The sequence below is a fragment of the Chionomys nivalis genome, chromosome 21 (assembly GCF_950005125.1).
Source record: "Chionomys nivalis chromosome 21, mChiNiv1.1, whole genome shotgun sequence".
Classification (NCBI taxonomy): Eukaryota; Metazoa; Chordata; class Mammalia; order Rodentia; family Cricetidae; genus Chionomys; species Chionomys nivalis.
In genome coordinates, this window is record NC_080106.1 from 49,250,662 (window position 1) to 49,274,311 (window position 23,650).

Consider the following 23,650-nt stretch of genomic DNA (forward strand, 5'->3'; position numbering starts at 1 on the left):
TTGATTTGAAATTCCCTGATGGCTAAGGATGTTGAACATATCCTTAAGTGTCTTTAAGCAATTTGAAATTCTTCTGTTGAGAATTCTCTGTTTAGTTCTTCTGTACCCCATTTTGTAATTGGGTTATTTGGAATTTTGATGTCTAATTTCTAGAGTTCTTTATATATTTTAGAGATAAGACCTTTGTCTGGTGTGGAGTTGGTGAAGATATTTCCCCATTCTGTAGGCTGTTCTTTTGTCTTATTGACAATGTCCTTTGCTTTACAGAAGCTTCTCAGTTTCAGGAGGTTCTATATTTATTGTTGCTCTTAGTGTGTGTGCTACTGGTGTTATATTTAAGAAGTGGTCTCCTTTGCCCATGCATTGAAGGCTACTTCCCACCTTCTCTTCTCTCAGGTTCAATGTGGTCAGATTTATATTGAGGTCTTTGATTCATTTGGACTTGAGTTCTGTGCATGGGGATAGATAGGGATCTATTTTCTTCTACATATTGACATCCAGTTATGCCAACACCATTTGTTGAAAATGCTTTCTGTTTTCCATTGTATGATTTTAGCTTCTTTGTCAAGATCAGGTGTTCGTAGGTGTGTGGATTAATATCCGGGTCTTCAATTCAATTCCATTAGTCAACCTCTCTGTTTTTATGCCACCATGACCAAGTAGGCTTCATTCCAGAGATGCAGGGATGGTTCAACATACGAATATCTATCAGTGTAATTCATCATATAAATAAAATGAAAAAAAAAACATATGATCATCTCATTAGATGCTGAAAAAACATTCAACAAAATCCAAAACCCCTTTGCGATAAAGGTCTTGGAAAGATCAGGGATACAAGGAACATATCTAAACATAATAAAAGCAATATACAGCAGTCCAACAGCCAGCAGCAAATTAAATGGAGAGAAACTCAAAGCGATTCCACTGAAATCGGGACCAAGATAGGACTGTCCACTCTCTCCATATCTCTTCAGCATAGTTCATTAAGTTCTGGCTAGAGCAAAAGGAGATCAAGGGGATTCAAATTAGAAAAGACGTCAAACTTTGATTATTTGCAAATGATATGATAGTATATATAGGTGACCCCAAAAACTCTACCGAGCAACTCCTACAGCTGATCAATACCTTCAGCAATGTGGCAGGATATAAGATCAACTCAAAAAACAAATCAGTAGCCCTCCTATATACAAATTATAAAGAAGCTGAGAAAGAAATCAGAGAAACATCACCCTTCACAATAGCCACAAATAACATAAAATATCTTGGAGTAACATAACCAAAGAAGTGAAAGACCTATTCAACACAAACTTTTAAGTCTCTGAAGAAAGAAACTGTAGAAGATACCAGAGAATGGAAAGATCCCCCATGTTCTTTGAAAGGTAGGATCAAAATAATAAAAAAGGCAATCCTGCCAAAAGCAATCTATAGATTGCAATACAGACCTTTACTGTGAAGTTTGCTATGCATGCTAGCAAAGGACACGTTGAAGAAAAGTTCTGTCGGGTGGTGGGTTTTCCCAGTGGAGAAAGAATATGTGTAGCTGTTTGGGTTATGGAAGCCAGAGGTGCAGCTGTGTTTGGGAAAGTGCTTTCGTCTGACTGTGGAAAGTCAGTTCTGGGTTTTCCAAATGTGTACAGGTGCAGGTGGGTAGCATTGCACCTGGAGAGATTTTCTAAACTTTTGCAAACCGTAGAGAAGCATTTTCAACTGGAAATGTATGTCGCACCATGGTGTAGGGGTGTGCACTTTTGCCTTGGGCCTGAGAGGCTTCCTCTGTATAGAGAGGACTCAGTGATCTGGAAGCGTGTGGTGGCTTCCAGCTGCCTTTTGGTTCTGTAATGATATCAGAGTTTTAGTGCGCGTGGTCCCATTGTCACTGGCAGGGCACTGCTGTTCTAGCCACTGTTAATTCCATGGAGCCTGCCTATGATTTGGAGTGTGTGGCTGGGATGCGTTCCTTTCTGTGAAGGCTGATTGGAGAAGGTTCAACACCGAGACGCTAAAGCAGAGACTGCAGCCAGCTAGGCGGTGCATTCTAGTCTATGATAGCTACAGAGATAGTGTCTGTTAGGTCTGGGGATGTGTGTGCACATGTCTCCCCAAACTTCAAATGTAGGACGAAAACAAGAATCCTATTAACTTCATATATCTGCCAAACAAAATTTGTTTTTTTGGGATTTTTTAACTTTTATTTTTTTAGTTTTTTTTAAATTGTAAATCAAAATTGAAGGCTTTTTTTCGGAGAGGACATGTAAAGTCAGGGCCACCATCAGAGCCTGAGCCTATGGGAAGAATACACAGAAATAACAATGACCTCTGCTCCTGTCTTCCTTTGAGTTAAGTCCCTTTCCAGTCTCTCACAATAGCAGGCAGGGTCTCATGCTGACAGGCAGCAGCCAGACCCATAACATGCTCCTGTTGTCCAACCTCCGGGGCTGCATGAGGCATCTGAGAGCTTTGAGGAACTGCAGCAGTAAACAAAATCCACCCAGAAAAGGAGGTGTGCTGTCCCTTGGCTCTAGGATACCATCTACTGCCCTCTGCTGCCACACAGCAGGGTGCCCAAGTCCCTTCTATAAACATATATTTCCATATAACTTTCACATGGTCTACTGTATTCTTCAATCATCTCCCTATTATTTAACAATACCTAATAATACAATGCCATAGGACTAGTGATTGCATTGCATTTTTAGAGAATAACAAACTACGACAAGATAAAGTCTCTGTATATTCACTACAGGATGGTTTTGTCAGAATCTGTTGTCTCTTTTGACTGCACTCTGGGATATGGGGCTCAGGTTGGAAGGACACTAGTACGTGTGCAAATCATACCTTGTTGGGGACAAAGGGTTGGGGCCAGTAGGATGCTAAGTAGCAGTTGACTCTGAGACCTTGTCTCTGTGCCGTTGGGTTATCTGTAGTGCACAGGGAGGGTAAACCAAGGGACGTCACTGTGGGCCTTCAGGTCCCCTCAGAGCAGCTTAGTTGCACACTGTAGACTCTGAAGCTGAAAGGGACTTTATTTGCCCTTTCTCCCCACTCTCCATGTTGGAAGTTTACTTGGGAAAGAATGCATTGACTTGCCGCTGTCTTCTGGAAGTCTCTGTCTGCTTATGAGAGACAACATTTGTAGGCTGCACATCACGGTGGAGGACATCAGGTGATGGGACTTAATAGGACACAGTGGAGTTCAGTGGCTGAGACTTGCATTCTGACATCAGGAAATCTGGTCCAAATCTTTGTATATAAAGCACTTGGTATAATATCAGGCATAATCACATGCTAAATAATTGTACCTACTGCTGGAGCCACCTGAAGTACACAGATGGAATGGACAGTCTTCCTTCCATGATGACAACCACTGAACTCCTGCAGAAGCATCTTTGTGAAGACAAATGGCTACCCTCCTTCAGATGCTGCCTGTTCAAGTTGGGCACTGATGTGTAAATTTCAGAGGCGCTCCTTGTCTTCTGGCAGAGGTGACTCATACCCACACATGGCCCCTGCTGGCAGGAAGAATTTACCAAGTCCCATGCTGGCGCATCTACTGCATTGCACCTGAGGATCCTGTGATTATGAACAACAGTGACAGACTTACGTGTGTGCTGGCACTGTGGGGTGACCTGAAGTTGCAAATGCTTCCTTACCCGATAAGCTTTGTTTTGTTAGGATTATCTGATCTGAATTTTTCTTGTGTTGTAAATATGGAGGTGTACGAAAAGGTTTTCAACACTAAAAATGAAATTTTGAGTAAATACGATCTATCCTCAAACAAAGGCAGCAGGAGGTAGAATGCTAAACTAGGGGATTGAAAGCGATGGGAGGCAAGTTACTGTGGTGAAGTCCCAGAAAGAGACCTGGGATGTGTATAGTGGTTCAAGAAGGATGTTTTGGTATTGTAGAGAAAAACAAGACGAAGTGGAACATTCTAAAGTCTGATCACCAGAAAACAGCTCAACATTCAATGTGAAGAGTTTTGCTTATTTCCTCTTGTAGACTTGGAAAGAATATAATACCATTCCTGCACATTGCAGAAAATCATAACAGGTAGCTTTGCAGCCTTCTGAGAGGAGAAAAGACCTTGGAATTGATGCTAATACATTGGGAAGCAGGGTGGATGTATCTGAGGGGCAGAGTCACTGGTGGGCTTATGTCCGTGGGCCCAGTACTGCCTTGTCTAAACAGCAGGAAGTGATTTAAGTGTAAAATTTTAGTGCTAAAGTAGAGAAATGAAGATGTTAAAAGCAGACGTTTGGTTCTAAGTTTCTCGAGAGTCCATTTGTAGCTTTCCTTTTAGCTCCTTGTTTGATGTCTTTCTCTGAAAGACTGGAAGAGCTGCTCAGAGTACCAGCTATGGTGATATTGAAGGTGGTGGAAAATGAACGCTGTCTTGTGAAAGTGGCTGAGCAGTCTAATAAGGCCTGGATTCATTTGCGTTGTTTATGTCTCGTGTCACAAATGCAGATTGGACCCATCTATTCTGAGTCCCGCGTGCCTGATGCTGCACTGCATGATGCACTGTGTTAAGAGGTCTCCCAATGCATGAGCATCAGTTCCCAGCATCGACCTCAGCTCTCAGAGCTAGTGAGGTCCCAAAGCCCAGACAGTGCCGTCTCTAGGGAATAGCTAGGTTTGCTAACAGCAGTAATATGGAGGGTGATTCAGCTGTCCGGATGCCAGTCCCCCAAAGAATTTATTAAGACAGTGGTCAATAACTGGAATCTTTGAACCTTCATATGTATAAGTGGGATGTGACGTGGTCTAAAAAATTCATGTACATCTCTAGTGCCTTTATTTTTCTGAAATATTCTTTTGGTGTTGTGATTTTTGCCTTCAGTCCTTCCACAGTGAAGGCACAGTTGTCCTAACTGTGGGATGATTTCCAAGTTGCTATTTCTTTGCTTTGACTACACAAAAGAATGACCTGGGAGCTTTAAAATATAAACCAAAAAAACCAAAACCATTTGAAAGCACAAACCCAATGGCGCCTGAAGTCTTCTGGAGACCAGCTAATGTCTGGCCCCAGCTCTTGGTTGAGAACTGAAGTTCGGGGTGTGGTAGAGCCACAGCGTGCTGACTGCGGATTGGCAAGCTCCCACACCTCCTGCTAGGTGGCCTTCTCCAGTCATCTGACCCTTCAGTGGAGAGGGAGGTGCCTGAGCTGTCAGCACGTGTGCATGCTGTCTGTGCAGCATGCATGGAAAACCACCACCCACGCAGTGCCAGTCCCGGGTTGGGGGTTGCAGGGGGCGGGGGGAGGCTAACTTTCCAGTGCTTGGTGTGCTTTGGACATCCTGGTCTGATAACATCCCAGAGACATCCGCCATGTTTGTGAAAGTCAAGCATAGATAAGTTTGGGACTTTATAAAGTGTGGTCATGGTGCTGCTCCCTTTGACTAGGATTATGCTTCCCACTGTCCCTCCATCGCTGTCCTCGTGTTGGTTTCCACCTCACTGCTCCTGTCCCCTACGGACACAACCTTTTTAACTTGAACAGTGACGATGGCGGTACAGCAGCTGGGCCAGCAGATTCTCAAGACACACCTGTACAGTCTCCTCTTTGCCAGTGCCACGTGGACCCCAGATCCTGTAGAAAGACACTGTTAGTAGGTTGCCAGGTACAATAGCAGATGAGATTGTCACTGGCAAATACTTGGCCACAGCAACTTAAATAAGTTCTTATTCTGTTTATACATGAGGGGGCAGTATGACACTATAAAGCAAATACAGTGTGAAATAAGCTTATTTTTATTGGTATATAATAATTTTTAGGTGAGAATCTCTAGGGTTTTTAATTAAAACCCTTTCACTGTCAGTCAGTTTTTCTGACTGACACACACGCGCGCGCGCACACGCGCACACACACACACACACACACGTGCGTGCGCATCATGTGCTTGATTCTGTTCAAATGAGTAAGTAATTAATTGCAATACCTTTTCTTGTGAGTTTACGTTTGTGTTCTTTTTTTCTCTTGTTTTTTGAGACAAGGTTTCTCTGTGTAGCTTGGAGCCTATCCTGAAACTCACTCTGTAGACCAGGCTGGCCTCGAACTCACAGAGATCCACCTGCCTCTGCCTCCCCAGTCTGGGATTAAAGGCGTGCACCACCACCACCTAGCTACGTTTGTGGTTTCTTAATGCTAGGTGCTTGTTTCTTATCTCCACTGGAGGAATCTGTCAGTCCTCTGCGGGTACAGTGTCTGTCAGGCTGATGCCTCTAATTTTTTATTTCATGGCTTCATTGAAGGCCAGAGTCACTTAAGCTGAGGGGAGCCTTTCACCTCAGATCTTGGTGGCCAGGGGACATCTGTGATGAATCACTGCAGTGTGATATGCTTCTCTGTGCGGCACACATATTGCTTTTTTCCAAATTGCTAAGCAAAGAAGCAGCGCATTTTAATTAATGTTATCATTCCTGATATGTGAATGGCACTGCAGATAAATCATGGTGGCGATGTTCTGGGCCAGAAATAGGAGAGAAAATTTTTAAGAGGGTTGGAACATATTAAATGAATTGATGAAATCTATAAAACATTAAATAAGAAAATTATGAAGACTGTAAATCAGAATCCAGACAGGTGATTTCATAGACACAGGCTATTTTTTAAACCTGTAAAAAAATGTCTGTAAATGGATGTTTTTGTTTATGTTGTTGGGAAAAAAATTAGTCTGACAGTTTGGCATAAGAATAACCGTCTTTGAAACCTAAGGGGTTCTTGATGCCTTTATACTGATCCCGGCTCCTTTCCTTGTGCATGAAGAGCCATGATTGTCTGCCCCATGGTGGAAACCATTGTATTTGTTTACTTTAAGAAAAAGTTATTTGAAATATAATGATCTAGTGCTGTTTTAATTTTAGTGAGATGCTTTATTTTGAAATCTTGTGTTAAAAACTTTTTTTTTTTTATGTTAAATTCAGAGGACTGGATTTTGGCTCTGGTCTGTCATGAATGAACCCCAAATCTAGTGTGAGCGGGTTCTGGTTTGCTGTAACAATACACGTTCCACTCATGGACACCCACTGTGCTTATCCCCAATGGCAGATATTTCGGACCTCGCCTGATGCTGCCCTCCCTGAGCCCACCTGCCTGTCAGCATCACCTCCAAATGCTCCACCGCGACAGTCAAAGAGACAGGGGCAGAGGACCAAGAGGCCGGTGGCTGTGTATAATCTTTGTCTTGAGCTGGAAGACGGTAAGATGCAGATTGTTCTGCTGGTGGCGTGCTGACGGCGCAGCCTGTCACCCACCCTCGGCGCAGGCCCCAATGTTTCAGTCTCTTGTGCTCTTATTTCTGTCTCCCCTAAATTGTAATGTTTTAGATTAGCAAGGAGGTTGACGTTTTCTGGTCAGAGAGGAAAATGCAAGTTTCTGTTTTGTGTTTGTTTCTGTTATGCACAGTTCTTTTTTTGTTTTAAGGCAGCTTAAGTTTCTTTTTTGGGAGACTTGTGTGACCTCCTGTGAGGTTACATAACCCCGAGACACATGGAACTAAAATTAAAGCAGATCTTTGATGCAAGTGAGGAGCTGGTGGAGCCAATCCCCTGCTAATGCGTCTGGATTAAAGGCACAGGTTACTGTTGTGGGCTTGGCCTTCTGCGTCTTGGTGAACCCGGTGGACCAAAGCCCTCAAAGAGCAGAGTCCTCAGTCACCGCCACAGCCGGGGCGGCCACTTGGCCTGACTTTGAAGTAAGGCTGCACAAACTGGGGCCAGTGGTTGGGGCAGATGGTGATTCTCATGCCCCGTCCAAACACTGTCCTTGCCAACCAGCTCTCACCTCATAGCCTTGTGTGAACTTTTAGGTCAGAGCCAAGACTACCAGCTCCACAAGGGCTGATTGGTGATTTGTAGTCACATGGTTCTCGTGAGGAAAACATGATGCTGTGGTGTCCAAGCTCCACAAGGGCTGGTTGGTGATTTGTAGTCACGTGGTTCTTGTGAGGAAAACAAGGTGATGTGATGTCCAGGCTGCATTTTTGCCTGCGCATTTCCTCCTGTTGAGTCAGTTTTCCAAATTTAAGGTTATTCTTGACTTCTTTTGCCGCGAACCCTTAAGTCTTTGTTGTGGTTATGTTGATAGGGACCAAATTATAATACCTTCATCATAAATACACATTCAAGACAAAAGTGTCTGTCGGTTCATGCAGGGAAGAGGCAACTGTCCTCAACTGACTGGAGGTACATGCAGAAAGACCCACAATACTCCTGTAACAAAATTAGGTGTGCTGTTCTTCCTTTCTTTCTGAATTGTTTGCTATGTGCACACATTTCAGAAATAAGGTCAGATATTATTTTCCTGTTTCCCAGAGAAAAGCACGAGTCACGAATATCAGTTTCTGATTGGAGTGTGTGTGAGTGTGTGTGTGTGTGTTTAGGTCAGAGATCTCTACAGCCTATCTTTTGGGGAGGCTCTTGTTGAACTCGGGACTCACTGATTGGTTCTGCCCCGTGCTAGGGTTACAGGCCTATGTGAGCACGCTCAGCTTGGTGATGTGGAAGGCACACTCCAGGCTCCCCCCCTGGCTTGCTCAGCAGGTATTTTACTGATGGGGCCATGATGGAAGATGGGTCTTGTATTAATCTGTTGCTTTCATTGGTTAATTAATAAAGAAACTGCCTATGCCCATTTGATAGGCCAGCCCTTAGGTGGGTGGAGTAAACAGAACAGAATGCTGGGAGAAAGAAGCCGAGTCAGGAGTCGCCATGATTCTCCCACTCCAGACAGACGCAGGTTAAGATCTTTCCTGGTAAGCCAGCTCGTTGTGCTACACAGAATATTAGAAATGGGTTAGATCAATATGTAAGAGCTAGCCAATAAGAGGCTGGAACTAATGGGTCAGGCAGTGTTCAAAAGAATACAGTTTCCATGTAATTATTTCATGGCATAAGCTAGCCATGTGGGCGGCTGGGTGCCGGGGACGCAGCCCTGCCGCTCATATTACAACAGGGCCATCTCTCCAGCTCCCAGAACTTCTCTTCAGACTTCTTTCCACTTGTGATCCCAGCTAACTTTTCTCTCTTCTCACTTTCTTTGTCAACGGAGCTGCTAATAAGGAGTAAAACTGCCTGGTTTGAGTCTCACCTTCTCCCCCAGCTCACCTGTCCTCTGCTAGAAGTGTTAATAAACAGTGAAACAAGCAAATGCCAGAAAGTAGGAGGGGAGAAAGAAATACACACAAGACGACTAGATGTCTGAAGGCCTGCAAGGGAACCAGAGCTAACTGTTTGACGGTGGAGGTGATCAGTCTGGAAATCGCAGCTACATTCTGTTAGTCTTAGGAATAAAATTGTACCTTAACAAATCTGTGGAGGTGCTACCTTTCTGTGCAAAGTTTCCGAATGATTACTAATGGCGGAGAAGCGTCTCGTAGCAGAATTCTCATTTTTGATGGAGAAGTCAAGATGGCGTATGGAGGATACTGCTCCTAAGCTTTAGGAAGTATGTTTGTCCTCAGTGTCTGACAAATGCTCTGCCTTCGAACTGTGATCACTCCTGCTGTTATACTTCTTAAATGTTACTTAATTTTAAGGGGAAATATCAATTATGCATTTCCTTTATATGTTTGTTGCTTCATGTTTAATTGCATGTTATTTTACTGCTCTTTAATTTATAACTCTGTTCTTTCTTTTTGGTGACAACCTTGACTTTCTTTTTTAAACCAACCAACCTTTCTTCCTTCCTTCATTTATTGAAAATAGATTTTTTTTTAATGTAATATATTCTCATTTCAGGTTCCTTTTCTCTAAACACCTCCCAGATCCTCCCCACTTCACATCCACCCAAATCCACACCCTTTCTTTCTTGCTCTCATTAAAATACACAAAGGACTCAAAAAAAAATAATACTAAAATAAAATAAGATGGAATAAAACCACACAAACCAGAATAGGACAAAATGTGGGAAGAAAGAGCTAAAGAAATAGTACAAGAAATACACAGAAAAACAATAAAAACAAAGTTGTAAACCATAACATATAAGCCCAAGCTGTGAGGTTAAAAACAAAAAAAGCCCAGACAGCACTGTGAGACAAAACAGCATTGTGTTGGCCATCTCCTGCTGGGCTTGGGCCGCTGTGGAGGAAGCTTCTGGGAGGGGGAGAGGGTGATGTATGGTGATAGCGGGATGCAGTCAGGACTCATCTTAGTGCTCTGCTCCTTTAGCAGAACAATATTTGGGTTTTCCTAGGTCCATGGTCCGTCTAGTCTCAGGCCAACCTTGATTTTTTTATTCTTTTGTTTTAAATTAAGCATTATCAGTGTTTTGAGTGCGCATCCATGCCCCACATGTGTACAGCACCCGTGGAGGCTAGAAGAGGGCATCGGGTCCCCTGGCCCTGGGGTTACAGATACTGTGAGCTGCCATGTGTGTCCTGGGCACTGAACCTCTGTCCTCTGAAAGCCACTGAGCCACATTTTCTTTACCTATGCTTTGGTTGAGGGGCATCTGGGTTGTCTCCAGGTTCTGGCTATTATGAATAATGCTGCTATGAATATAGTTGAGCAAATGTCCTTGTGGTGTGAGTGCGTATCCTTTTGGTATATACTTAAAAGTGATATTGTTGGGTCTTGAGGTACATTGATTGCCAATTTTCTGAGAATCCACCGTCCTGATTTCCAGAGCAGCTGTATGAGATTGCAGTATTATATCTTCTGAAATGCTTGCCTTACAGAATGCTCACTTTCCCATGGCCGTTAGTCATCTCTTGAACTTCTAACTGCATCTGTTAATGAAGTAGCGGATCTGAAGCAGGCTGCCCTGCGCTTTGCCCCACGCTTCTCTCTGTGTTTGCTCTGTGTTTGCTTCGATTTCATTCTCGTTATCCCATATTTTTATTTCCTTAGAACTAGTAGTAAAGTAACTAAGGCCCCATGGGGCATGGTTCACATTCTCCAGCTCCCCTGGGTTCGTGTCCATGCTCCCTCTTTCTGAAGAGGGCTGCTGGGTTTTCTGTAATTTCCTCTAACATGGAGGGAAGTTTGTGGGCCTGGTAGAGATAACAGTGACTTCTCATATTTTCCTCTTAAGGCAGGAAGAAACCAGAAGTAGTGATTTGAAGAATGAGGAGAGGCTCACTGTCTGAGTCCTGACTGAACTCTTCCTCCCTTCATGCAGCTTTAATTTTAAACAGAACTAGACGCTTATAAGACTAGCTGTTATGTGCATCTTCCTGAATATAATTAGATATTCTGTGCCTGTCTTCTGTGCATGATATAGCAGTTTACTTCTTTAGGCACGTTAAAAATATGATTTAATGCGGGTTGAAGATAGTATCATCTGGCAAGCCAATTGGCAGGATATAATATTCTCTATTGTTGGTCTTCCTTGGGTACCATTGGCTTGGCACTTGTGACATTTGGATGAGATGCGTGTTAGCTGTGGCACATGTTGTTGAACATGTGTTATTGTGGTCCTGCAGCAGGGTGGAAGGAAGCAAAGGGGAAGAGTGTATACTGTTGAGGGAGAGGCAGATAGAAGGGGAGGCCATGTCGAGGTCCCTTCAGCCTCCACTCAGTGTCACATGTCAGCAGTGGACACTTAAAGTGATGATGGGTATTAATTTATCCACCTTCAGTAGATTACGAGAATTTATTTTGATTTGGAGGTATAAGCAAGAAAAGCAAAGATGTGAGAGGTCTCTGTGTGGTCTTCTAAGTGTAGATTTTGCAGGGTGAACTCAGCCTTAAACATGGTTGGCAGATATTCTGTAATATCCTAGCATGTGTAGAGTTTTTTTAAATCTTAAAGTAGTGAACCTTAATAACTGTTGAGTTTTCTGTCATTGCCCTTCAATGGGGGTTAATGGCAATGAATGCTAGAATTGGAATTATGCCACACTGCTGACAAAGAACTTCTGTAGAGTCTTTGTCATGCTAACTTCCTACACGCCAGGCTGATTTCTCAGTTTGCACAGCTAAGGTACTGGTTTATCTACCGCTGAGTATGACGGGCATGGTTGCTGGCTTACGTTACATGGTAGCGACTACTCAGAGCGGCCTCACTGTTCCTCCTAGGTAGTGATCTTCGAGCCAGGGCTCTTGCAGCAGTTGTCAGCAGAGAGAGGGGTGTGCCCCTGGAAGGCCGTGGAGGGAGAAGTGTCAAGTACCAAAGTGCTGCGTGTTCGTAGAGAAGCAGTAGTCTTCGTACTCACAAAGAAGACAAAACTCTTTTTTTTTCTGAGTGCATTTTAAAGTTTTAATTAAAATATAATTATCTTACCCCTTGTATATATTCCCCTCCTCCCAAGTTCTTGGGACCCTCTACCCTTTAAGCATATTGTTCTGTATACATACGAGTGAATAAACATGAAAGCGTGACCTAGTAAGGCCATTCAGAGTTGCCTGCATGTGTGTTTCTGAGGCCAGCCCCTTGGCACTGGATCACAGTCGGGGGGCTTGTCACTAGAGAAGAGTAATCCTCCCTTTCTCAGCAGTAGTGCATGTCGGGGTGAGGCCCCCTGGGATTTCCTCCACCTGTATTGTCTTGTCAGCTGGGACTGAACAGAACTCATTTTACTCTGCCTTTTACATGTTCACTTTGATCCATAGGTTCACCCCAGAGCAGGGAGGCCACCACCACACAAACAGGCCAGGGATACCTGGTTGATACTTGTGCTGGCTGTGTGCTCCCAAAACAATATGCTTAAAAAGCCTCTTTTTCTGTCCCTCTCCTCTCATTCCCCTACACCTCCTCTCTGCCCCCTCATGAATCCTGCCCTCTTTCACCTCTGTTTAGGAAAGAGCAGGCCTCCCATAGGTGCCAACAAAGCATGTCGTACCAAGTTGGGGTAGGACCAAGCTCCTATCCTTGTATTAAGGCTGGGCAAGACAATCCAGCATTAGAAACAGGTTTCCAGAAGCCAGACAAAGTGTTGGGGACAGACTGCACTCCCATGGCCAGGAGTCCCACAAATAGACCAAGCCACACAACTGCCACACATATGCAGAGGGCCTAGACCTCTCCTATGCAAGCTTCCTAGCCATCAGTCCATGGTCTGTGAGCTCCCATGAGCAGGCCAGTTGCTTCTGTGGGTTTCCTTGTAATGATCCTGACCCCCCTGGCTTGTATGATCCTTCTTCTCCTCAGCAGGACTCTGTGCTCCAGCCCAGCACTTGGTAAAGTCTCCTAAGATGTGCTTTTGGGGAAGGCCTGTGACTACCCTAATTGTCATCATAGAACCTACATTCAGTAACTGATGGAAGCAGATGCGGTGACCCACTGCTGAGCACTGGGCTGAGCTCCTGGAGTACAGTTGAAGAGAGGGAGGAGGGACCATATGAACAAGGGAGGTCAAGATCATGATGGGGAAAACCACAGAGACGATTAACCGAAGCTAGTGGGAGCTCTGGACTCTACACTGACAGCTGGGGACCTGCATGGGACAGAACTAGAACCTGAATGTTGGTGACAGATATGTGGCTTGATCTGTTGGGGGGCCCTGACAGTGGAGCAGGACTTTTCCCAGTTGCATGAGCTGGCCTTTTGGAGCCCATTCCCTATGGTGGGACACCTTGCTCAACCTTGATACAGGGGGGAGGGGCTTGGTCCTGCCTCAGCTTGGTATGGTAGACTTTGTTGGCTCCCCCTCTGAGGAGTGGGTGGGGGAGGTGGGGGTGGGAGAAAGGGAGGGATGAGGAACTGGGGTTGGTATGTAAAATGAAAAAAAATTTTCAATAAATAAAAAGATGTGCTTTTGTTAGGGAGCTGTGGCCACGTTCCCACAGGTGTTAGCAGAGCACTTTCAACAGGGTGGGAAATGGAAGGGTCGCCATAAAACCACAGCTGCCACGCATCATCGTCCGGGTCCTGCAGCTGCTGGCTTTCATTGTGGACAAACCTGCCCATCTTTACTTAAGAAGTACCAGCCCAGCTAACTAGGTGGAAGCAGTTCTCCATCGTGGGGTTGGAAATGGTTCTTCTCATTTTTGTAATTGTTCAACCTGATATTTCATCAGTGGATTCTGGGTAAAAACTCGCTGAGCATGGGTGCCTCTTCAGCACCCTTTCAGAGCTTACGGTGATTCCTTGATGTAGAATCCCTGTGCTGTGATGCTGAGGCTGGGACTAGGCCCACAATGTCACTGTCCGGGTAGACCGATTATTTCTTAACTCAGTTTTACAGTGATAAGATCAGTAGGTTAGAAAAGACAGCTAGAAGCTTCAAGCTGTAATTGAGTTGTGGCGTGCCAATAAATCATGTGTGCTGCGGCCTCGGCATAGGCCTCTCCGCCCCCCAAAGCTAGCGAGAAAGTGAAAGGCAGTGTCTCCAACTTCCTGTGTAGCCTCCTCCGTGCTTCTGTGTGGGACGAACATTGTCCCCTTTCTCGGGAGAAGGAGAAAGGTTTATTTAACGTCTTTAAAGAACACTGGCTGCTGCTGTGGTGAAAATGAGTTCATGGCAGGTAACTAGACTCTGTAGAAGAGAAAATTCCTTTAACGCTTGTCTCCCTGTGGAGTGTGTTCTTTCTTCACTTCTAATAGCTTTTATTTTAATTTCTAGTTCTGAATTCAAGCAGCTGTCAGTCTCTTTTTAGTCCTCCTTGAGAGTCTTGCAGCGTAGGAGGTAGCTGGGCTGTCTAAGAAACATCTTTTCAAACCAGCCACAGTATTGTTTATCCTGAATGAAGTGGAATTTTTAAGACTGTCAGGAGTGAGTGATTTGAAGTGTTTTCTTTGGTAACCAGGACGATGAGCCGATATAGCAAAGTGGGGAGGGTATTATGCCAATGTGGCCAGTTCTGAATTGCTTATGTTACTCAGGGAACTCATGAAGACCCTGAAGAAACCTAACAGAGGAAAAAAGGTGCCCCTGCAACTAAGGCATGAGCAACTCACGGCCACTTCCTCAGTTCCTACCCACTTCTTGCTACTACAGAGGAAAAAGAGGATCAAGTCAGCAGAGAAAATGTCCTCACGTATTGTCTGTTTGGCCTTTTGGTGGCACTTTTGGGGCTTGACTTGCTATGTGTTCGTGTTTGTGGAGGAGTATAGTGTCACCTTTAGTGTTTTTTTAAAAAAAAAATCTTGTGCCTGTTCAAATTAAGTTTTGATTTGCAAAAAAAAAATAAAAATAAAAAAAAAAGTTTTGATTTGCATATTGGAACTAGGGATATTTTCTACGTTGCACGGCCTTTTCAGGTGTTAAGTGTGACTGCAGTCATGAGTTTCTGTTTCTCTTCGGGTCTTAAAGAACAGTAGTTATTTAATTCTGTTTATTATTTTGGTTCTTTTATAGAATCAATATTTATATACTTTTCGTAAGCATGTTAATGATATGTGGAGGAATAGGCCACAAAGTTGAGGAATACCCATCACTAATTATCATATACACGACAGATACTGCTCTCTCCAGTGTTTACTGCGAATATTTAGGTATTCCTCGGTACATACTACAGGTGCTGTTCATAGACCGCACAGCTGGGCGGTGACAAGGTCTGGACTACTAGGCAGTAGCTCTAGGACTTTGGGTGTTTCATCCCTGTGCTGAAGCACTGAACAGAAGCACAGGCATAGCCTGCAATAATGATAAAAATCTTCACACTCCTCCATCCCCAACAGTATGATTATGAATGAAAAGAAAAGGAAGAGCCTCTTCTTTAAAGGAAACACTGTTTGGATGTAGAATAAGCCTAGAAATCTAGGAAGGCGGTCTGCTCCGACAATGGCTATCTAAGGGCTTGAGGATTCTGTCGTTGTGTTTATCTCTTTTCTATAGTGATCACTTGTCATATACACACGGCATTTACATGTGAATACAAACAACGTGCAGACATTCATGTAAATAGATGTATGCATCGTTCCTCCACCAGGGCAGATATAACCGTGTGTAGGCTACCTCTACATTTGCTGCTCAACATGGCATTTTTATTTATGATATGAAGTAGAGTAGCATTTTGAGCTGGGGAACAGGAAATGTACAATTTGGCATGTTATAGTTTATGCTAGTCCATGAAGCATTCATTAGGTACTAGTTTCAGTAAAATCTACCAACCCAGATGTTATTTTAACAAACTAGAAATTATGTCAAAACATAAGAAATGAGTTCCTGATGTGAGATCCCATAGCTCTTTCCAGTGTCCTCGTGTGTCATGGTGATAGAAGAGGGAAGGCCACCACAGTGCAGTGTGGTAGCTCTTGTGAGTGAGCCTCTGAACCGTGGGAAGTACAGGCTGCTGACATTATGGCAGGAGGTTGGTTCTACCAACCACTGCTGGGGAAGTCCATCTCATTTGTACTGAAGCCACTTTCAGAAATAAAGTAGTTGATATTGAGATTCGAATCTGTGTCTGTATGTGTAGAGGAAGTTGCTGGATGCCAGACCACCTGCAGACTATTTGTCCCAGCAAGCTTTATATACTAATGAACAGTGAAAGTGATATTTAAGGATTTTAGCTTCCTACTTATGTAGAAGCTTGGGTTTATTTCTACAGTATGTGAACAGGCTATGATGTTTATTTCTACAGTATGTGAATTCTATGATGACTCTCCTTTGTCTATCAATATTTGGGAAGATTATCTGTTGGCATAAAATGCTTTTTTTCTAATATTTTAAAGGTATACTGTCTTTTTGGTATTTTTTAAACTTTGCCTTAAAAATTTTAGTATGCACCTGGAGCACACCTTTAATCCCAGCACTAGGGAGGCAGAGGCAGGCAGATCTCTGTGGATTTGAGACTAGCCTGGTCTACAAGAGCTTGTTCCAGACAGGCAGTGCTGTTGACAGAACCCTGAATCGAAAAACCAAAGAGAAAAAAGTTTTAGTATGAAATATATTTTATTGTCATTGAGTTCTAAGTATTTTCTGATAGCTTTTTAGTGACTATATTTAGTTTGCTGACATGGGAACTGTAAAGACCTGCATTTTGTTACAGTGTAGATGGTCTTGCAGATCTCCTTTGGTACTTGTGATTAGAATGAGGACAGACTCTCTAGGCTTATATGTTTGAATGTTGGTCCCTAGTTGGTAGAACTGTTTTTTAAGTATTAGAGGTGTGGCCTTGTTGGATGTATGTCACTGGGCATGTACTTTGAGGTTTCAAAAGCCCATGCCATTCTCAGGGTCCTTCCTCCCCCCGCTTCTTTCCCTGTCTCCCACTTATCCCTTCCTCTTCCCCCCTCCCTCCCTTTCTCTCAGCATGTGAGCTCTCAGCTATTGCTCCAGTGCCCTGCTTGCTGCCTTGCTCTGCCCCCCGAAACTAAGCAAGCCCTGATGGAATGCTTTCTTTTCTAAGTTGCTTTGGTCATAGTGTCTCTTCACGGAATAGAAAAATAACTAAGTATTTAAGATTTTAGGGCCTTCCTTCAAAAATATTTTATGTGATGCTGAGAATATTACCTTCTATTTGCTGCAAGTTGTGTGTGTGTGTGTGTGTCTGTGACAAGGTGGTGGGGCTATAAGAAGTCTCCTTGTACATTGATTCTAGGGCTTTTCTTTTTCTTGATACATGTTGGGGTCTGGGTGGAGCATGTAAAACCTGTCACTACAGTGTTGAGTTTTCTGTTTCTTCTGTAGCCTATGGTTGGTTGCTTGAGGTTGTGGTTTTATTTCCTTATTTGATCACCATCTTGGTCTTCATTAAGTGACCTTTATATACCTCCTGTCGTACCTTTCTTTTGGGTCTTAATTACCTAGTATCTCCATCCTTTTTTCTTGTATTTTCAACTTGTCCTTTTTTCCCCAACCTTTTCTTCTTTAAATCAACATTTTGTATGATTTTTAAAAAGTAATTGGAGAACCATTATCTTTTAATTGGCAAGTTTAATCCATTTTTATATAATTATCATGTTACAGTTTTGTCATTATGTATTTGTCATTTAATGCATTTGATACATTTTTCCTTTTCTTTAAGAAAGCAAATGGACTTCTGCTGTTCCTAATGGTAGTCTTCCATGTTTCTGATGGTAGTCTTCCTTGTCCCTGATGGTAGTCTTCCTTGTCCCTGATGGTAGTCTTCTTGTTCCTGATGGTAGTCTTCTTGTTCCTGATGGTAGTCTTCCGTGTTCCTGATGGTAGTCTTCCGTGTTCCTGATGGTAGTCTTCCGTGTTCCTGATGGTAGTCTTCCGTGTTCCTGATGGTAGTCTTCCGTGTTCCTGATGGTAGTCTTCCGTGTTCCTGATGGTAGTCTTCCGTGTTCCTGATGGTAGTCTTCCTTGTCCCTGATGGTAGTCTTCCTTGTCCCTGATGGTAGTCTTCTTGTCCCTGATGGTAGTCTTCCTTGTCCCTGATGGTAGTCTTCCTTGTCCCTGATGGTAGTCTTCCGTGTTCCTGATGGTAGTCTTCCGTGTTCCTGATGGTAGTCTTCCGTGTTCCTGATGGTAGTCTTCCGTGTCCCTGATGGTAGTCTTCCGTGTTCCTGATGGTAGTCTTCCGTGTTCCTGATGGTAGTCTTCCGTGTTCCTGATGGTAGTCTTCCTTGTCCCTGATGGTAGTCTTCCTTGTCCCTGATGGTAGTCTTCTTGTCCCTGATGGTAGTCTTCCTTGTCCCTGATGGTAGTCTTCTTGTTCCTGATGGTAGTCTTCCGTGTTCCTGATGGTAGTCTTCCGTGTTCCTGATGGTAGTCTTCTTGTCCCTGATGGTAGTCTTCCGTGTCCCTGATGGTAGTCTTCTTGTCCCTGATGGTAGTCTTCCGTGTTCCTGATGGTAGTCTTCCGTGTTCCTGATGGTAGTCTTCCGTGTTCCTGATGGTAGTCTTCCGTGTTCCTGATGGTAGTCTTCCGTGTTCCTGATGGTAGTCTTCCGTGTTCCTGATGGTAGTCTTCCGTGTTCCTGATGGTAGTCTTCCGTGTTCCTGATGGTAGTCTTCCTTGTCCCTGATGGTAGTCTTCCGTGTCCCTGATGGTAGTCTTCTTGTCCCTGATGGTAGTCTTCCGTGTCCCTGATGGTAGTCTTCCGTGTCCCTGATGGTAGTCTTCCGTGTCCCTGATGGTAGTCTTCCGTGTCCCTGATGGTAGTCTTCCGTGTCCCTGATGGTAGTCTTCTTCCCTTTTGTTTCTAGAGTGATCCTTCTTTGAGTCGTATACTCTTATATCTCTGTTGAGTTCTTAAACTACCTACACTTTGCATCCACCACCAGCACAACAGTCTCGGTTTCCTCTCATTTCCCTACGTTTGTTGGTATTTTCTGGAATCTTCTTCCCCCCTTTGGTTATTCTGTTGCCGTTGCCTTTATTAATGGTAACAATATAGACATTACCAAGTTAGTTGGACATCCCTCTGTTGCATTCTTGATAAAAATCTTGAAGACTTTCTCTATGAGAATAGCCAGTATAGTTTTTTGAGTGTCGGGCCTTTAGGGATTTGTACTGTCTGATGATAATTTTATGATGTCCTGACATGTTGAAATGCAGTTAGAATTCTTTTGCCCTGATTCTTTGAAGGCTTGGTGGATTCTGTTCTGATTCTGTTCTGTACTGGAGTGCTGTTGAGAAGTCTGCGGTAGACTGACTTTTATATGCTGTGTTCCTTGTATTTGCATAGGTTTTGGTTTATTTCTTGTATCTGGTGTTCTTGAATTATGCAGTAGTGTTTTTACATCCACGGTTTTCTTTATTCTCCAGTTTACTGTTCTTGAGTCCGTTGACTTGGGGTCTTCTGCAGTTTCTTTAATTTTTAGGAGTGTGTCCTTACTTCTTTAAGCATCTTTTCCTCTCAGTTTGTTTCTTCTCCCAGAACTTAGATGTTGGTGGTTCTCTTTCCACTCCTTGTATTATGTTTCTCAAAATCACTGGCTTTTCATATTTTCTGAGCCTGCTGACTGCAGTTACTCTTGCTCAGCTGTGTCTCAGTACCTGACAGGAGCAAGGGAGGGAGTACTTAGTTGGGCTCATAATTTCGGAGGGTTGATTGACCCTGTCCACCTTCCTGTTTCCTTCCTCGCTCAGCTGTTGTTTCCAACAGTTTATCTAGGTGCTTCACTTACAGCCAAGTTTTGTTGTTAGCCCACAGCTAACAGAAGGAAAGGCGGACATTCAGGGAACTGAGTTTGCCCAGTTCCTTGGGGCAATGAACACTTAATTTGCATTTACTTTGGAGAGCCTCATACTGTCCAAGGCCTGGTAGATCACAGGTTCTGAGAAACTACAAGATCTGAGTATTGTTGCGTCTTCTGTGCCCGATGGGTACTGGTACCATTGACCTTTGACTTATCCTTCCATCAACCTCTGAGTATTTCCCCTTCTGTCTCTATTGATGGAGACAATGGACAGGTGTTTGAGGATACGCATGTCTTCTTTATTTTTTTAAATGTTATTTTATCTTTCTGTTGTTTTTAGGCATATGTGGGAAGAGAGGAAGATTTTCATTTAAAAGTTTTTGAATAGAAAAGTCCCTGATTGGGCTTTATCAGACAAGTGCAACTGTGTCCTTGTGGGTACAGTTCCTAAGTTCTCAGCTAGTCTGTCTGCGCCTAGAAATTAGCCATTTGATAAGTAGAAGTCTTTGAGGTTATGGACCCTGAAGTGGCAGCCTACATTTGTCTTTGAACTAACCAAATATGTGATTGTGAGGTCTGTGTAAATTAAATCTAAATAATAAGTCAACATCCTCATTTCTTTCTTCTTCTTCTGTCCTCTCCCTTTTGCTCTTTGTTAATGTACCATCCAGGTATTTAAGAGCGAGGGACTGTCCATCTTCTGTGGCCAGGCAAGACTTCCAGTGGAGGGACTGGGACATGCCTACGGAATGTTCTCGGGTAAAGGGGGCACAGAGATTGTGGAAGTGGCTGACCGATGGCTGGTCCAGCCTGAGCCCCATGCCAGGGGAGTGAGCCCACCCATGACACTGCTAGAGCGCCAGGACCCTGATGCTGGATGGCTGAGAGACCTAGAACAGAACTAGATATGACTTCAGAGGGAAAAAAAGTCAATGCAATGATGCCTACCAATATTCTGCTATATACCCATGGCTTAACTAGCCCCGTCAATAGTCATCAAGGAGGTTTCCTCCAGCCTCTGGTGGAAACAGATGGTGTGGAAACAGCCAAACATTAGGCCAGCCTCAGGGAATCCTGGTCAAAAGAGGGAGGAAGGATTGTAGGAGTCAGAGAGGTCAAGAACGTCACAAGAAAACACCAGATCAACTAATCTGAGCTCATTGGAACTCACAGACTGAACCGACAACCAGGGAGCCTGCACGGGACTGGCCTGTCTGCTTGTATGACAGTGGGTTTTCTTGTGGGACTCCTAATAGTGGGAGCAGGGGCTGTCTCTGACTCTGGCTAACTTTGGGGGCCTCATTCCTTATACTGTGTCACCTTACCCAGCCTAGTCCAACTGCAACTTGATACGCCATGTTTTAGTTGGTGTCATGGGAGGCCCGCCTTTTTCTGAATAGAAAGGGAGGAGGGGTGGATGGAAGGTAGGGTGGGGGGGGCACTAGAAGGGGAGGAGGAGGAGGAACTACAGCTGGGGTATAAAATAAATAGATAAAATCGGAGGAAAAAATGAGTGCGGGACATGGAAGCGCTTGCTCCTGCAGAGAGCCCATCCCCAGCACTCGTAGGACTGGGCAGGCTTTGTGAGAAAGAGCTAAGAAGGGACTCAGAAAGTGGTCTGATTTTTCTACTGCCAGGAAATACTTTGAGAGGAAGACAGTGAGAATAGAGGCCAGTGATAGGCAGTGGTGTGGAGAGGAACCGACCAGATGAGGAAAGGCCATCACTGGGACAGGAGAGTCTGCAGGAAGAAGAGCTGACAGAGGGTAAAGTTAACTCATGCCAGCAGTGGCTGTGGTAGAGCTGTGGTCCTCAAGAGTTTTCTTTTCTTTATCTAATCTTCTGCCAGTCTCCATGTTTCGTTGATTCGGAAAGTAAAGTACTGATCGTATTCTTAGCTCATTATCAAACCCACTCGGGGCTGCCACTTGGTGTGCTGGCTAGTTTAATGTGAGCTTGACACACACAGGCTGAAGTCACCTTAGTGGAGAAAATGCCTCCATAAGATCTGGCTATTGGCAAATTTCATAATTAATGATTGATAGGGAGAACCCAGTCATTGTGGGTGATGGTGGTCCTGGGTTCTATAAGAAAGCAGACTGAGCAAGCCTTGAGAAAGCCAGTAAACAGCACCCCTCCATGGCCTCTGCGTCAGCTCCTGCCTCCGGGTCCCTGCCCTGACATCCACCAATGATGAACGATGGCATTTAAATGTAAGCTGAATAACCCCTTTTCTCTCCAGCTTGAGTTTGGTCATAGCATTTCATTGCAGAAATAGAAACCCTAAGACACTTGGTGCTTGAGCACTTACCCAGCATGTAAGACCTCATTCCTCAGCCCTGCAAGAAAAGGAAATCAGGCTAAAGAGCGCAACGCATGTTTCTCTGGCATGTCTTTCTAGTTTTTAGGGGAATGTATGAGTCACCTTCTTTTTATCCTCGCTGTCTTTGCTGAGTTTTGCTGACTGCAGTGTCTGGATGTCTCCTGGATCCATTCTCTGCATCATGTCTCTCGCTGTGATTTCTGCAGGAACATCTCTCCAGCTGCAGGTGAATTCAGATGCCCTAGTATTGCACGCAGAGTCCTGTTTTCTGCCTCTGCCCCCAGACTCCAGCCAAATCCAACTACTTAACAGTTCTGAAAAGCTGCCATGCTCTCACCTGTCTTTCCACCTTATGTCTCTCTCAGAGCCTCTATTCTGTGAGAGTCTGGCAGTAATTTCTCCTTACTTCTGCTGCAGTCTCCCACATGTCTTCCAGCCCTCCCACTCGCAGGTTTTGAAACTTGTTATTCCTAAGTCTTAAGGCCCTTTAGAAAGTCTCTTTATGCAAATGCCGCCTTGGCTGTTTGTCTCCTGTCTTTAGCTTCAGCCTGTGAGCACCATTGGGCTGGGGGCTGATGCTGGAACTGTACAGCCTCATCCCTGCTGCGCCTGGTAAGGAGTCAGAAGGGCAGGTACTGGAGATGCTTGTGGTTTAGAAGCGAGGAGCTGAGAAGTGGAAACCACTAGCCAGTTTTGTTAGAATACACTGAAGAATTTAGTTCCTCTCTTCTCTGTTCTGTCCTTGAGGCAGTGGCTTTCATATCCATGATATTTCTTGTAGCAGAACATCCATTGCGTTTCCTCAAATTTTGCCTGGCAACACAGAGTGCCTATAAAGGATTACCAAGCCTGAGACACGGTTTCCACCCTCAAGACATACATGATGAAAGTTGGGTGGCAGACTAGATTACGTCTTGAAGTCATATTCAGCAGCAAAATGCCAAATTGATGCTGCTTTAGTTGAGAGAGGAGCGTTCAGGCAGGTGTGTGGTAGAGGTCGGGCTTAAGCTGGATGTTGCCTGTTTGATTATATGTTGGTGATTGTTCAAAACAAAAATCTTTTTATTCACAGGACTGCTTGTAGATGTCCATTAAAGGGTGACTCACTACGGGATTCCCCTCTGTATACTATGAATATGTTTTATTACCATTGGTTATTAAAGAAGCTGTTTCTGCCAATGACTTAGTAGAGTAAAGCCGGGTGGGAATTCCGAACAGAGATACAGAGAGAAAATTGGCGGAGTCAGAGAGACTGCCATGTAGCTGCTGAAGGAGAAAGACACCAGTTGTCAGCCAGAACCTTACCGGTAGGCCATAGCCTCGTGGTGATACAAAGAATAATAAAAATGGGTTAATTTAAGATATAAGCATTAGCTAGAAATGTGCCTAA

The 23,650-nt window shown here is 44.1% G+C and overlaps 1 protein-coding gene across 1 annotated transcript in view; it reads left to right on the top strand.

Moving 5' to 3' along the window:
* Positions 1–23,650, top strand: part of Arhgap10 (Rho GTPase activating protein 10) — a 258,973-nt gene that overhangs the window by 205,636 nt on the left and 29,687 nt on the right. The window contains exon 20 of the mRNA XM_057753626.1: positions 7,049–7,199. Coding sequence (XP_057609609.1) covers positions 7,049–7,199 — 151 coding nt within the window. The remainder of the gene's footprint in view (positions 1–7,048; positions 7,200–23,650) is intronic.